Source organism: Rattus rattus, chromosome 5 (assembly GCF_011064425.1).
Source record: "Rattus rattus isolate New Zealand chromosome 5, Rrattus_CSIRO_v1, whole genome shotgun sequence".
Classification (NCBI taxonomy): Eukaryota; Metazoa; Chordata; class Mammalia; order Rodentia; family Muridae; genus Rattus; species Rattus rattus.
This window is the reverse complement of record NC_046158.1, coordinates 63,281,427-63,296,132: the sequence shown is the minus strand read 5'-3', so window position 1 is coordinate 63,296,132 and position 14,706 is coordinate 63,281,427. Positions and strand designations below refer to the sequence as shown.

Genomic DNA, 14,706 nt, shown 5'->3' with positions numbered 1-14,706 from the left:
TAGGATCACTTTCTGGCCTTTTAAAATTATATATTTTTAATTATAATATGGTTGAATAATTTTCTTCCTTTCTTTCCTTCCTCCAACTTCAACCATGTTACCATTATTGCTCTTCCTCAAATTCATGACATCTTTTAACTGTTGTTACATATATGCACAAACATACCTATGTATCTACATACCTACATACATATGCACATACATATGCACATACACACACACATATGTGTGTGTGGGTGTGTATGCCAAAATACATAAATATGACCTTCTCTGCCCATATAATGTTATCAGCATGTATATAATCCAAGGCTTCCACTCGATATATACTTGGATAGACAACTGAGGGTGTTTTTCCAGAGGAAAGACCTTTTGTGTTTGAATTGAAGGACGGCTATTCTGACTGAATTAAACTGAGCAAGCATGGAGAAGAAATATTTTTACACCCAAGTAAGAAGTTCAACCACAGAGACTGTAGAAATTAGTTCCACTGTTTTGACTATGTTAATATCATATTTTCATTTTTCTAACTTTTTTTATTCTTTATGATTTTCACATCATGAATTCTAATCCCACTTATCTCCCTATCCTCTCATATCTGCTCTATGCCCTTCTAAGCTCCCCAAAAAAGGAAATGAAAAATAAACAAAAAGTATAAAAATATCTCATATTTTTCTTTCAAATACTAAAAAAATCTTCATGCACAATAATATACAGTCAGAGTGTGCTGGATATTACAGTGTGATAGCACTACAAATCCTGGTATCTTGGATTGTTGCCAACTTGTTTGAAAGTGTGATCATGAGTAAGGCACTGTAATTGTTTCTCTTCTATAAAACAATGGCACTAACAACTCTCTTAGGTTTAGTTTGCAATGACTGACTCAATTAAACTAAATTTACATGTTAAAACAGCATGTTTACTTGAATAAATGCAATATTTTAACTAAAATTATTCTTTTCTTATTTATATATTTATATGAGAAGTTATGAAACAAATAGTGCTTCTCTACTTGGCTAGACAATAATTTTAGTCACAGAGGATAAGAATTTATGAATTTTTTCAATAGATAAAACCTGTGACACATACTGTAAACTCTTATAAAGTCCTAGGATTACAGTATGATAGTTGAATTATATAATGAGTAGGTTTTGATGATGCTAACCCAATCTGTGTTTATTTGTTTGTTTGTTCATTTATTTACTATTCATTCACTCCCCCCATCACCCTCTCCTTCTCCTCTGAGAAGGGGTAGACCTCCCACCCCCAGACAACATCCCCACTTCCCCAGCACTTCAAGTTAATGCAGGACTAGGCTTGTCCTCTCCCACTGAGGCCAGACAAGTGGGACCAGCGAGGGAAACAGGACCCACGGGCAGGCAAGACTCATGGACAGCCCGGCTCTAGTTATTGGGAGACCTGCATGAGGAGCAAACTGTACATTTTTTTAGCTAGAACCTTTTATGATTTATACATGTATTTGTTCACATTGTAGCATCCACTATAAACTCAAACATATAGATGTCCTTTTAATATATAAATCATTTACATCACAGCTTTTCAAGCTCTCCAGTGATTCTCCCCTATCGCCCGTAAAGTCCCAAACCATGTTATTAAAACACCCAGTCATTTTATCATCCCTCTTTTTACTTTTGCAAAAATAACTTGGCTCTTATGTTAGTCTCAAAACTACCTTTGATGTTGTTTTCCACTTTGTGTAGAGGCTAGACTGATGCTCTTTAAATATCTGTAGGGCTAAATCTGTAACCACCTGAAATATATTTTCCTAAACTTAATTATCTTTTGTTTTACTTGCTATTGTGAATAGTTGTATGCTAACATTCAAACACATCTAAACTGGCAAACACTCTAACACTGAGCTAAAACCTTAGTCCCTAAATTCTCATATTTGAAAACAGTTTACAAAAGCAGGACCTGATGGACATACTGTAATACAAGTTATGTGAAAATATGAGGGAAATAATCCATGATATGAAAAATACAGCAAAGAAATACTAATAAAAGGATTTATCTATGCTGGCTTTTGTGATTATTAAGTAAATGATAGTCACTATACTTTATGAAAACAAATGCTGAATTCTTACACCATAAAATATACACAATTAAAAAATGTTTTAAAAAAGTTTGGTATTTCAAATGTTCATGAATCCAATGAGCTTTTGTGTGGAAGATTATAATGTGACTGTAGGTAAAAATAATCCTACTGGCCAGAATCCTTTCTGGAATTCTGGTTGTTTGATGTGAGATGGAGTTTGGCATGGCACAATTTAATTTCTTTTCATGTAACTGTTAGCAGCCATTTCAATAGAAGGCTCTCATAGTGATTTTATAATTATCCTCTCACTATGGGGTTGACAGAAGTATAAATGTCCTCAGTAACATTGTCTCTGTCAGCATCAATGAGTAACCCACACACATTTTAAGAACCTAACTCCCACCCTGCATACCTTATTGAGAAGTACAGAGGGATCATGAAGATGGGAATAAACTGTTCCATATTACATCATCTATCTGAAATCAGAAAATTAACCTCAAGAGATGAAAAACTCTCAGTAGAATTAGATCTTTAAAGTGGATGCTTTGTTAAGAGATTCCTTTTCTTCCTGGTTTAAAATGTTTCCTGTGAATCTTGATGGATGCATCACATAATTATAAAGGAATTAGTTTTGCATATGATAATACCAGAATCAAAATATTTGACAGCATATATACTCTAATAGCAGTATTTTATAATAGGCAAATAAATACATGTATTATTAGTGAAGAAGTCCATTTTTTCTTGTTTCCAATAAGGAATAGGTTATTTAAAATGGGATACTGGAACTGAGGCAATACTGGAACTGAGGCAATTGACCTCAGTTGAAAAAGGCTCTGTTTGCATTCTATAACAAGAACTTTAAGCCTCTGAACTAAGATTGATTTTTTTTTTTTTTTTGTTTTTTTTTGTTTTTTTTTTTAGAAAGAGCAATTTGCATTATTAATAACAAAAAACTCAGGATATTGGTATTTCTTATATACATTTAGTGAATGTTATTCCCAGGCAGGTTCAACAGTTTCGAAGACCCAGAAACATCCCCCTCCGGTCCCAAAGGGCTTCATCCAGTTATATTTTCAACTAATGGTGTTCCCCATGTAGATCCTCCCCACTCTAATCTTGCTCAAGTCAAGTGGATCCAAGACCTCCCCCAACAATCTAGTTCACTGGGGGTTCAGTCTTATCAATGAAGCATGCTCTAAGATCAGGACACAAATGGGCTTCCCTTTCTGTAAGGTAAAGGACACTGTCATTATGAGAAAATACAGGAGAAAAATAACTCTTACCTGCTTTACTAGGATATTAACATTGCTAAATAAAAAATTTTCAACTATATTGAATGGCTGTAGGTCAAAAGAAATTTCAACATCCTTATTCATCAAGAAATTAAAACAACCCTGTCCACCAGGGTGGATCAAAAACTCATAGTCTTTGGAAGTACACTACTCCATTGCTGGTTGGATTGGCAACCACTTCAGTCCTGGAAGTTCCCATGTACTATCTGAGGACTCTGGTTAGCTGGAAAAAATACCGATGTCTTTCAACAGGAATAGCATTTACTACTCATCTAGTAAAACAATGACTTCATGAAATTCTTAGGCAAATGGATGGAACATATCATCCTGGTAAGGTAACCCAATCAGGGGTCTCGAGCCCCAGGGACAAATTGGAGCAAGCTCTTCCAGTTCTTTCTCTATTCAGCAAACCAAAGCTTTGCAAATGCCCAAGGCTGACAGGTCCTATTCTCAATTCATTAAGAACTAGTTCCCTAATGGAAGAGTTAGAAAAGATTCACTTAGCTGGTTTGCTGTCGGAATAAACCACTGGCCCATTCAGTGGATGAGGGCCCTTGGTCCTCTGTGTTTGCTGTATTCTGGCTGTGTTTTCATGGAGGAAACAGGAAAAGTGGATAAGTCTTGGAAATAAAGTATCCGATAAAAACTTGATACTTTAGAATGATTTCATTATTTTCCTCATCCCATATTCTTTTTTACTTATTTTGTTTCTTTTTTTTCTACAGTCCAGTCATTTGCTCACTTCAGGTCCTCACTCCCAGAGTTCCTCATCCCATTCCTCCTCCCCATCACCTCCAATGTTCAAAACGATGCCCCCCTCACAAGGTCTTTCCACTTCCTGGGGCCTCAAGTCTCTTGAGAGAGAGTTAGGCACATCTTCTCCCACTGAGGCCAGAGCAGTAAATCTTCTGCTGTTTATGTGTCCAAGACCTTGGTCCAGCTCATGAATGTTGTCTGGTTGCTGGCTCAAGAGCTGAGAGATCTCAGGGCATCCGGGTAAGTTGAGGCTACAGGTCTTTGTATAGTGTTGCAATCCTCCTCAGCTTCTTCCAGCCTTTCACTAATTCAACCATATAGTTCCCCAACTTCAGTCCAATGTTTAGGTGTAATATCTGCATCTGCCTCAATCAGCTGTTTGTTGGACCTCTCAGACGACAGTCATGCTAGGGTCCTTAAACACACCCTAGCATCAGTAATATTGTTAGACTTTGGAGCCTCCCCTTGAGATGGATCTTAAGTTGGGCCTGTCCCTGGACCATCTTTCACTCAGTTTCTTCTCCATGTTTTTCCTTGCGTTCTTTCAGATAGGAACAATACTTGATTAGTGTTTTTGACTGTGGGATGGTAACCCCATCCCTCCTCTTGATGCCCTGTCTTTCTACTTGAGGTGGATTCTACAAGTTCACTCTCGGGGTTGGGGATTTAGCTCAGTGGTAGAGCGCTTGCCTAGCAAGCACAAGGCTTCACTCTCCCCACTGTTAGATATTTCATCTGAGGTTCCTTTCTTTGACTCCTGAGAGTTTCTTACCTCCTGGGTCTCTGGTACATTCTAGAAGTTTCCTCTACCTTCCATCCTCATTGGTTGCATATTTCCATTCTTTCTTCTGGCCCTCAGTGCTGCTTTCCTGTTCCAGCCCCCAGCCAATACCTGACCATGTTCCACTTTTCACTTCTGTCCTCTCCCACCCAGATCCCCTCCCAACCTCTGCCTCCACATGACCGTTTTCTTCTCCTCCTAAATGGAATTGAATCATCCTCACTTGGGCCCCTTGACTTGTTAACTGTCTTGGATTCTGTGAATTGTATATTGGGTCTTCTGTAGTTTGGGTGCTAATATCCACTTATTAGTGAGTACATACTATGTATGCCCTTTTGGTACTATTCAGTACCTCACTCAGGTGTTATTTTCTAGTTTCATTCATTTGGCTCAAAACTCATAATGTCTTCATTCTTTTTTTTTTTAACTTGAGTATTTCTTATATACATTTGAGTGTTATTCCCTTTCCGGTTTCGGACAAACATCCCCTCTCCCCCTTCCTTATGGGTGTTCCCTCCCCATCCTCCCCTTGCCGCCTCCCCCAACAATCTAGTTCACTGGGGTTCAGTCTTAGGGACACAGGGCTTCCCCTGGTGCTCTTACTAGGATATTCATTGCTCTATGAGGTCAGGGAGTCCATTCATTACTCTTACTAGGACCTTTATATGTATAATCTTTAAGTAGTGGCTTAGTCCTGGGCTCTTTGCTTTGTTGTACTTCTTTCTCTGATTCCTTCAGGGGGTCCTATTCTCAATTCAGTGGTTTGCTGCTGGCATTTCGCCTCTGTGTTTGCTGTATTCTGGCTGTGTTCTCGGAGAGATCTATTTGTCGGCCTGCACTTCTTTGCTTCATTCTTGTTCTGTATATGCATGGGCCACATGTGGGGCAGGCTCTGAATGGCTGTTCCTTCTGTGTCTGTTTTAATCTTTGCCTCTCTATTCCCTGCCAAGGGTATTCTTGTTCCCCTTTTAAAGAAGGAGTGAAGCATTCACATTTTGATCATCCATCTTGAGTTTCATTTGTTCTAGGCATCTAGGGTAATTCAAGCATTCTTAATAGCTGAATAGTATTCCACTGTGTAAATGAACCACACTTTCTATATCCATTCTTCCTTTGTGGGATATTTGGATTGTTCTAGCTTCTGGCCATCACAGATAAGGCCACTATGAACATAGTGGAGAATGTGACCCTGTGATGTGGTAGGGCATCATTTAGGTATACTCCTAAGAGTGGTATAGCTGAATCTTCAGGTAGATCTAATTTCCATTTTTCTGAGGAGCCTCCAGATTGATTTCCAGAGTGGTTGTAACAGTCTGCAATCCCAACAGCAATTGAGAAATTTTCTCCTCATACTCAATAATATGTGCTGTCACTTGAGTTTCTTTTTGGCATATGGTGGAATCTTAGGGCAATTGATTTGCGTATTCCTGATCACTAAGGACTTTGTTCACTTCTTTAATTGTTTCTAGGCCATTGGAGATTCCTCTGTTGTGAATTTTGTTTATCTCTATACTCCTTTATTTTTGATGGGCTCTTTGGTATTTTGGAGGTTAGCTTTTTTGAGTTCTTTAATATTTTGGATATTGGCCATCTATTGGATGTGGGGTTAGTAAAGATGAAAGATTGGTCCAATATATGAAAGTCCATTAATGTAATCCACTATTTAAAAACAAATTCAATAAAAAAATCACATAATCATCTCATTAGATGCTGAAAAACACAACACCCCCTCATATTAAAAGTTTTGGAAAAATCAGGAATTCACAGCCCATACCTAAACATAATAAAAGCAAAATACAATAAACCAACAGCCAATATCAAACAAAATGAAGAAATACTTGAAGTAATTACAATAAAATAAGGAGAAGACAAGGCGGCCCACTCTCCCTGTATCTATTTTATATTGTACTCAAACTTCTAGCTAGAGCAATAGGACAACAAAAGGAGATAAAAAGGATACAAATTAGCAAAGAACAAGTCAAGGTATCACTCCTTGCAGATGATGTGATAGTATGCATAAGTGACCCAAAAATTCTACCAGAGAAATTCTATAGCTGATAAACAATTTCAGCAAAGTGGCTGGATAGAAAGTTAACTGAAAAAAATCAGTAACCTCCCTTTATACAAAAGATAAATGTGGTGAGAAAGAAAATAGGGAAACACCACCCTTTACAATTGCCACAAATAACATAAAGTATCTTGGAGTAACTCTAACCAAATAAGTGAAAGATCTAGATGAGAACTTCCCAATGGAAGAGTTAGAGAAAGAACTGAAGGAGCTGAAGGGGTTTGAAACCCCATAGGAAGGACAGAAATATCAACCAACCAGATTGCCCAGAGCTCCCAGGTACTAAACCACCTACCAAAGAGGACACATGGAGGGACCCATAGCTCCAGCTGCATGTATAGCAGAGGATGGCATTGTCTGGCATCCATAGGAGTAGAAGCTTTTGGTCCTGTGAACGCTCATTTTCCCAGTGTAGGGGAATGCCAGGTTGTTGAGGTGGGAGTGGAAGCATCTTCATAGAAGCACAGGGAAGAGTTATGGGAGAGAGGGGAACTGGGAAAGTGGATAACACATGAAATGTAAATACATAAAATGTTCAATAAAATTTTTTATAAAAGAAAGAAATCGAATAAGACCTCAGAAAATGAAGAGATCTACCATGTTCCTGGATTGGTAGTAAGATCTACAGATTCAACACAATCCCCATCAAAATTCCAACACAATGCTCCAAAGTCATAGAAAGAACAATTCTCAATTTCATATGGAAAAACAAAAAACTTAGGATACCAAAAAAAAAAATTCTAAGCAATAAAAAGCTTTTGGAATATTACCATCTTTGACTTCAAGCTGTAGTACAGAGCAATAGTGATTAAAAATTGCATGGCATTGATACAGAGATGACAAGTTGATCAATGCAATATAATTGAAGACCCAGAAATAAAACTACATATTTATGTACACTTGATCTCTGATGAAGAAGTCAAAAATATGCAATGGAAAAAAAAGTATCTTCAATAAATGGTGCTGGTCTCAATGAAAATTTACATGTAGAGAAATGAAAATAGATCCATATTTTCCACTTTGCACAATATTCAAGTACAAGTGGATTAAAGACCTCCACATAAAACCTGATACACCGAATCTAATAGAAGAGAAAGTGGGAAAGAGTCTCGAACTCACTGGCACTGCTGGTGGCAGAGATGGTCAGTGGGACTTCCTAAACAGAACTTCAGTGACTCAGGCTCTAAGATCTAGAATTGATAAATGGGACCTCATGAAACTGAAAGGCTTCTGTAATGCAAAAAAATAGTCAATAGGACAAATCAGCAATCTATAGATTGGGAAAAAATCTTGTCTCCTTTTGTATATCAGCATGACCATGTTTCGCACAGCAGAGAAGTGATCTGGTATCCCAGAGAGATCACCACCAGAAATCTGAGATGACAGCTGTCCTCTGTCTTCTTCATAGTCTACAAGAAGAAGTCCTCCGTCTTCTTCTTGTACTAGTCTTCTTCATAGTTTTTGCAAAAGTAATTAAAAGTGAAAGCAGTTAAGTAACATAAATACTAAATCATTAAATTTTCTGCTGTGGTTCAGGACCTGACTGCATAACCTACTATTTGATGGTCTAAACGCGTGTCTTTTTTAGATTGAGATTATAGAATGGTTGTGCATTTGATTTAGTGTTATACTGCTTCCCAGAATTTAAGACTCTGGATTCAACCCTCAGTACTTTATTTTTTCTTATTCATACTATATCCTGTTGACTGCTTTCCTCCTGACACCTCCTCCCACAATCCTTCCCCTGTCCCTATCTCCCCTGAGCGGGTGGGGGCCCCTTGGATCTTCTCCCACCCTGGCTATTCTAGTCTCTATGAGCCTAGACACTTCTTCAATCATTGAGTCCAGGCAAGGCATCCCAGCTGGAAGGACATATCGGACATATAGGCAACAGATTTGGGTAGCTCCCTTTAAGTTCTTTGTGACCAACATGAAGACGAAGCTGTAATCTGCTACATATAGTTAGGATAACTAGGTCCAGCCCTTGTACGTTCTTTGGTTTGTGTTTCAGACTCTAAGAGTCCCAAGGTCCAGGTTAGTTGACTCTGTTGGTCTTACAGTTGAGTTCCTATTACCTTCAAGGCCCACAAACCGTCTTCTCGAGTATCGTCATTTCAAAGACATAACCATTATATCCCGCACTAATATCCACTTTAATTTAGACTAATATTAAAATATTCTATTCTAAAACAAAGGGAACTCATATAGAGCAAGAATTCAGGAGTTTGATAAAATGGTAATACTTAAAATTAATAAAAAAGATACTGCTAAATCAAGTTCATATTAAAATGATAAGTAGTAATATTAACATGATTCAAAATTGTTTAATTCTTCAAAGAAATGAAGATAAATTGTCCTGTATAAAAATTATGGATCAGGTATAAATGAAAAAAGCATATTTACTCACCATGATAGTATTTGATAATTATTATGAAATTTGTAGGCAAATGGTTGGAACTGGAAAATATCATCCTGAGTGAGCTAACCCAATCACAGAAAGACATACATGGTATGCACTCATTGATAAGTGGCTATTAGCCCAAATGCTTGAATTACCCTAGATGCCTAGAACAAATGAAACTCAAGACGGATGATCAAAATGTGAATGCTTCACTCCTTCTTTAAAAGGGGAACAAGAATACTCTTGGCAGGGAAGAGAGAGGCAAAGATTAAAACAGAGACTGAAGGACACCCATTCAGAGCCTGCCCACATGTGGCCCATATATATACAGCCACCCAATTAGACAAGATGGATGAAGCAAAGAAGTGCAGAAGTGTAGATCGCTCCTGAGAGACACAGCCAGAATACAGCAAATACAGAGGCGAATGCCAGCAGCAAACCACTGAACTGAGAATAGGACCCCCGTTGAAGGAATCAGAGAAAGAACTGGAAGAGCTTGAAGGGGCTCGGACCCCATATGTACAACAATGCCAAGCAACCAGAGCTTCCAGGGACTAAGCCACTACCTAAAGACTATATATGGACTGACCCTGGACTCTGACCTAGTAGGTAGCAATGAATATCCTAGTAAGAGCACCAGTGGAAGGGGAAGCCCTGGGTCCTGCTAAGACTGAACCCCAGTGAACTAGACTGTTGGGGGAGGGCGGCAATGGGGAGGGTTGGGAGGAACACCCATAAGGAAGGGGAGGGGAGGGATGTTTTGCGGAAACCGGAAAGGGAATAACACTTTCGAAATGTATATAAGAAATATTCAAGTTAATAAAAAAAAAAAAAAAAAAAAAAATATGTATAATTATTCATCAATAATTTTAAAATTATGAAGTAGAACTAATTTTAACCATTTGGATAAATGCACAGAAAAATTCTGCCAAGACACATTATCTTGGAATTCATGGTGTTTAATACTCAGCCTATCAGGAAAGATTGTATCATGTTGTAGAAACAAGCACATTCAACAGATGAACTTAAAAACAAAAGCTGTTTATCATTATGCTGTACTTTGTGGAGGTTGTCTTATAGTTACATATCATTCCTTATGGCCAGATAGTCAATGTCTTAAATATAATAAGTAATAAACTAAAGAGATATCAAATGATTGGTGCTGACAGAAAATTGACCCCTATGAATTCTAACATAATTCATCTTCCAGGTGTAGCCACAAATTCAAAGGGGTGAAAAACACAACAGAAAGCCAAAGGAACATACAATAAAATTTGACTGAACAGAGAAACAGATGCAGGCATATGAAATTTTATAACCAAAATTTAATGAGTTTCCATTTCAGGAAAGAATTAAACTCATGCAATCCCCTGCTCTCTATTGTCTTGTCATACTTTAATTTCCTGTCAGTATTATTTCTGCAAGTTTAGAAAACAATTATACTTTCTACAAAATGTGCCATGAGTACAAAAGAAAGTTTAATCTTTTTTTCTCAGAAAAATACATTTTTTTGTGTGACAATTCTTTGCTTATTGCTTCTTTCACATCTTTGTTCCGCAGGCTGTAAATCATGGGGTTCAACATGGGAATGACAGTGGTATAGAACACAGCAACCATTTTGCCTTGTTCCACAGATTCTCTGGTTGTTGGTCTGAGATACATGAAAAAAAGTGTTGCATAGAATATGATGACAGCTGTCAGATGGGAACCACAGGTAGAGAAAGCTTTGCGCTTGCCTTCTGTAGAGCTAATCTTCAGAATAGCAGGAAAGATATACAGGTAGGAAGTGAGAATGATGAGCAGGGAGAGGGAGAGGTTAAATCCAGCTACAATAAACATGGAGGTTTCTTTGCGATAAGTGTCAGAACAAGCCAGCTTAATCAGTGGTGGATCAGCACAATAGAAGTGATTGATTTCATTGTGGACACAGAAAGCAAGATTATAAGTCCACATGGTCTCCATCAGACCAGTGAGTGCCCCATACACATAAGGTACTGTAACTAGAAATGTGCACACATTCTGGGACATCTTGCTACCATAAAGCAGAGGGTTGCAGATGGCCATGTATCGATCAAAGGCCATCAGAGCCAGGATATAGATTTCAACATGAACCAACGCAATGAAGAGGTAACATTGGACCAAGCATGCAGAGTAGGAAATAGTTTTCCTCTCTGAAAGGAAAATCTGGAGCATCTTTGGGGTCACATTGGAAGAGAAGCACATATCCACAAAGGATAAGTGACTCAAGAAAAAGTACATGGGTGTGTGGAGCTTGGCATTGGCCTTGATGAGCAGGATCATGCCCAGGTTGCCTGCCACTGTGACCACATATACCACCAGAAACAGTACAAACAGCAGAATTTGAAGCTCAGCATAGTTGGTAAGTCCCAGGAGGATGAATTCAGTTACAGAGGTGAAGTTTCTCTTCATGATGGACTACAAAGGAAAATAAAAATTTATGTTAGATTAGACAATCCCATAAAGAGGGTGACAATTTAAAAATATTTTGCTAGAATTGCCCTTCTTTGCAGTTTTTGCCTTTTTTCTATCATGCCTTCTTCCCTATTAGTCTATCGGTAGACTTGAACTTAATGTTTTAAACACTAGCAAAAACACATTGGCTCCTGAGTTTCAACCTATGTGAGACTCTAGTTTTTTGTTTTTTGTTTTTTTTTAATTTGCTTGAATTTTCTTTTGAACCATAAAAGCTTTTAGCCTAATTTAGAATTCTTACCAATCTCCATTTCTGCTTTGTACATTTTACTTTTAAACCTCATATCTATTTCTAATTCTCAGATTTTCTTCTATTCATTGTTAATAGAAAAAAGAACTTTGCTGTTTCTGAGATAAAATTTTCTAGATAACTTTACTCAAAGGAGGACTAACCATAAGAAATTGCATGATACGATGGATTTTAGACCAAGCCTTATAAAAAAAATTTATGCTGTATATATAATTTTTAAAAGGGGTAGCTTACAATCATTTTATGTCTTTATAAATTATAATTTACATTTTATATGTTATATTTCCTAATTAGTGGGAAAATGCCCTACATTAATGGTTTGAGAAAACGTTATATCTATTTTTCAGTTAACTCGGTAAAAATTATACAGGCTAATTATTGAGATATCAGATCTGGATTGGAATATAGAAGTGACTTAGTTCAGGATGTTTATCTGCAGTTGTGAAAGTAGATAGGTGTCCAGTGATCATTCATCACAGACTGGAATTTCACAGTCTTGATTAAAAATTCCCATTCAGAGCCTGCCCCACATGTGGCCCATACATATACAGCCACCAAACTATATAAGATGGATGAAGCAAAGAAGTGCAGGCCGACAGGAACCTGATGTAGATCTCTCCTGAGAGACACAGCCAGAATACAGCAAATACAGAGGCGAATGCCAGCAGCAAACCACTGAACTGAGAACGGGACCGCCGTTGAAGGAATCAGAGAAAGGACTGGAAAGCTTGAAGGGGCTCGAGACCTCATATGAACAACAATGCCAACCAACCAGAGTTTCCAGGAACTAAGCCACTACCCAAAGACTATACATGGACTGACCCTGGACTCTGACCTCATAGGTAGCAATGAATATCCTAGTAAGAGCACCAGTGAGTGGAAGGGGAAGCCCTTGGTCCTGCCAAGACTAAACCCCCAGTGAACGTGATTGTTGCGGGGAGGGTGGTAATTGGAGGAGGATGGGGAGAGGAACAACCATATAGAGGGGAGGAGGAGGAGTTAGGGGGAATGTTGGCCCGGAAACCGGGAAGGGGAATAACAATCGAAATGTAAGTAAGAAATACTCAAGTTAATAAAGATAAAAAAAATTAAAAAAAATTCAACTTCATCCCATAATCACAAAATATTACTTTTCAAAGTAAAACCTGGTGTTAAGGAATAGCTTTTGAAGGGAGAAAGACAAAACTAAAGCAAAATATAAAACAAACAAATGGCAAATTTTCCATGTTTTCATTTGCTCTCAATCTGGATTAACTACTGAGATCAGGGTGCAATTTTAGTTAAGTTTCTGTAAAATGTCTCTCTCTCTCTCTCTCTCTCTCTCTCTCTCTCTCTCTCTCTCTCTTTCTCTGTGTGTGTGTGTGTGTGTGTGTGTGTGTGTGTGTGTGTGCGCGCGCGTTGCTTTCTCTCTTTCTATAAATATATGAGTGATAGGTAGATAGAAGATAGGTGATCAATGATAGATTGATAGATGATGTATGTGCTTACAAGTATAGATATAAATTTTATTTCAGCATGTATTTGAGAAATGCCTGTATATAAAATGTCAGCTGGCCTTGAATTTACAACCTTCCACTTGGCCATGTGACTATTTATTTAACATTTAAAACACAAATGCTCAGCCCTTGAACCTTGGTACAATACATACACATAGATAAGTCAAAATATACAGGATTATAGAGTAGTTATCGAGCCACACTTGACACTTTTGAATAAATGCTTGCAGTCCATGAGAAACAAAACAACATGAACAGTTTATAGAGCAGCACTTTGGCTATTTTCAAACCACTCACCTCTAAAGAACTATGGAGGTAGGAAAACCAAAATGGGCCTTCAATGCTAATAAGGAAAATGTTTGCTTGTATATATAGACTTTTTTCTCTACAGAATTAAAAAAAGAAAAATTCTGAAGTCATCAATCCCTCCAATTACAAGTCCCAGAAGGCAGCTGGGGTATTTTAACCTGGGGGTTAGGAAGAACTGAAGCATCTCTCCAGGGACTTCATCATTCTTGGTAAGGATCTTAGAACCGTTGTCCTGCATGAGCTGGCATTATGTAATCAAGCAACCAGCATTAATGTAGGGAAAACATATTCCTTTCAAAATTATCAATGTGAGATCATTTTAGAAATTTTGTTTGTTTATTTTATATTACTCTGTGCTTAATAAAATGAAAGAAACATATGTGTAGGTTCTGCCTGCTGTTAAGATGTATTCTATTTTTTCATAACTGTGATTACTGCCTGACAAAATAATGTCAGAAAGGAAGGGTTTATTTTTACAGTTCAGGTGAAATTCCATCTTAGTATGGAAAGTGACATTGCTATTCATATAAGGTCAGCAGTCCAAAAAGGGAAGAGAGAAGAATTGAGTGTTTTTGCTTCTTCATTTTTATTTAGGATAGAACCATAGCCCACAGATAGACAGTTAGCGCTTGTCTCCTGCCCCAGTAAACCCAATCTAGAAATAACTTTATTAACATGTCAATAGGTATATCATCTAGTTATTTCCAATCTAAACAAACTATAGTTGCCTGTCTTTTGTAATTATGCATTCCTATTTGGAGAAAAACCACAAGAAAAGTTTACTGTAAGCTAAAACTCCTTTAT

At 37.6% G+C, this 14,706-nt stretch overlaps 1 protein-coding gene across 1 annotated transcript; it reads right to left on the bottom strand.

The window, feature by feature from the left end:
• Positions 1-10,800: 10,800 nt before the first annotated feature.
• Positions 10,801-11,784, bottom strand: LOC116900268 (olfactory receptor 5M8-like). Its single transcript, XM_032902021.1, has one exon. The coding sequence runs from the start codon at positions 11,782-11,784 to the stop codon at positions 10,801-10,803; it is 984 nt and encodes a 327-aa protein (XP_032757912.1).
• Between the last annotated feature and the right edge of the window lie 2,922 nt (positions 11,785-14,706).

Excerpts from the sequence above, each read along its gene's own strand:
- LOC116900268 (XM_032902021.1), bottom strand. The coding sequence starts at position 11,784 with ATGAAGAGAAACTTCACCTCTGTAACTGAATTCATCCTCCTGGGACTT.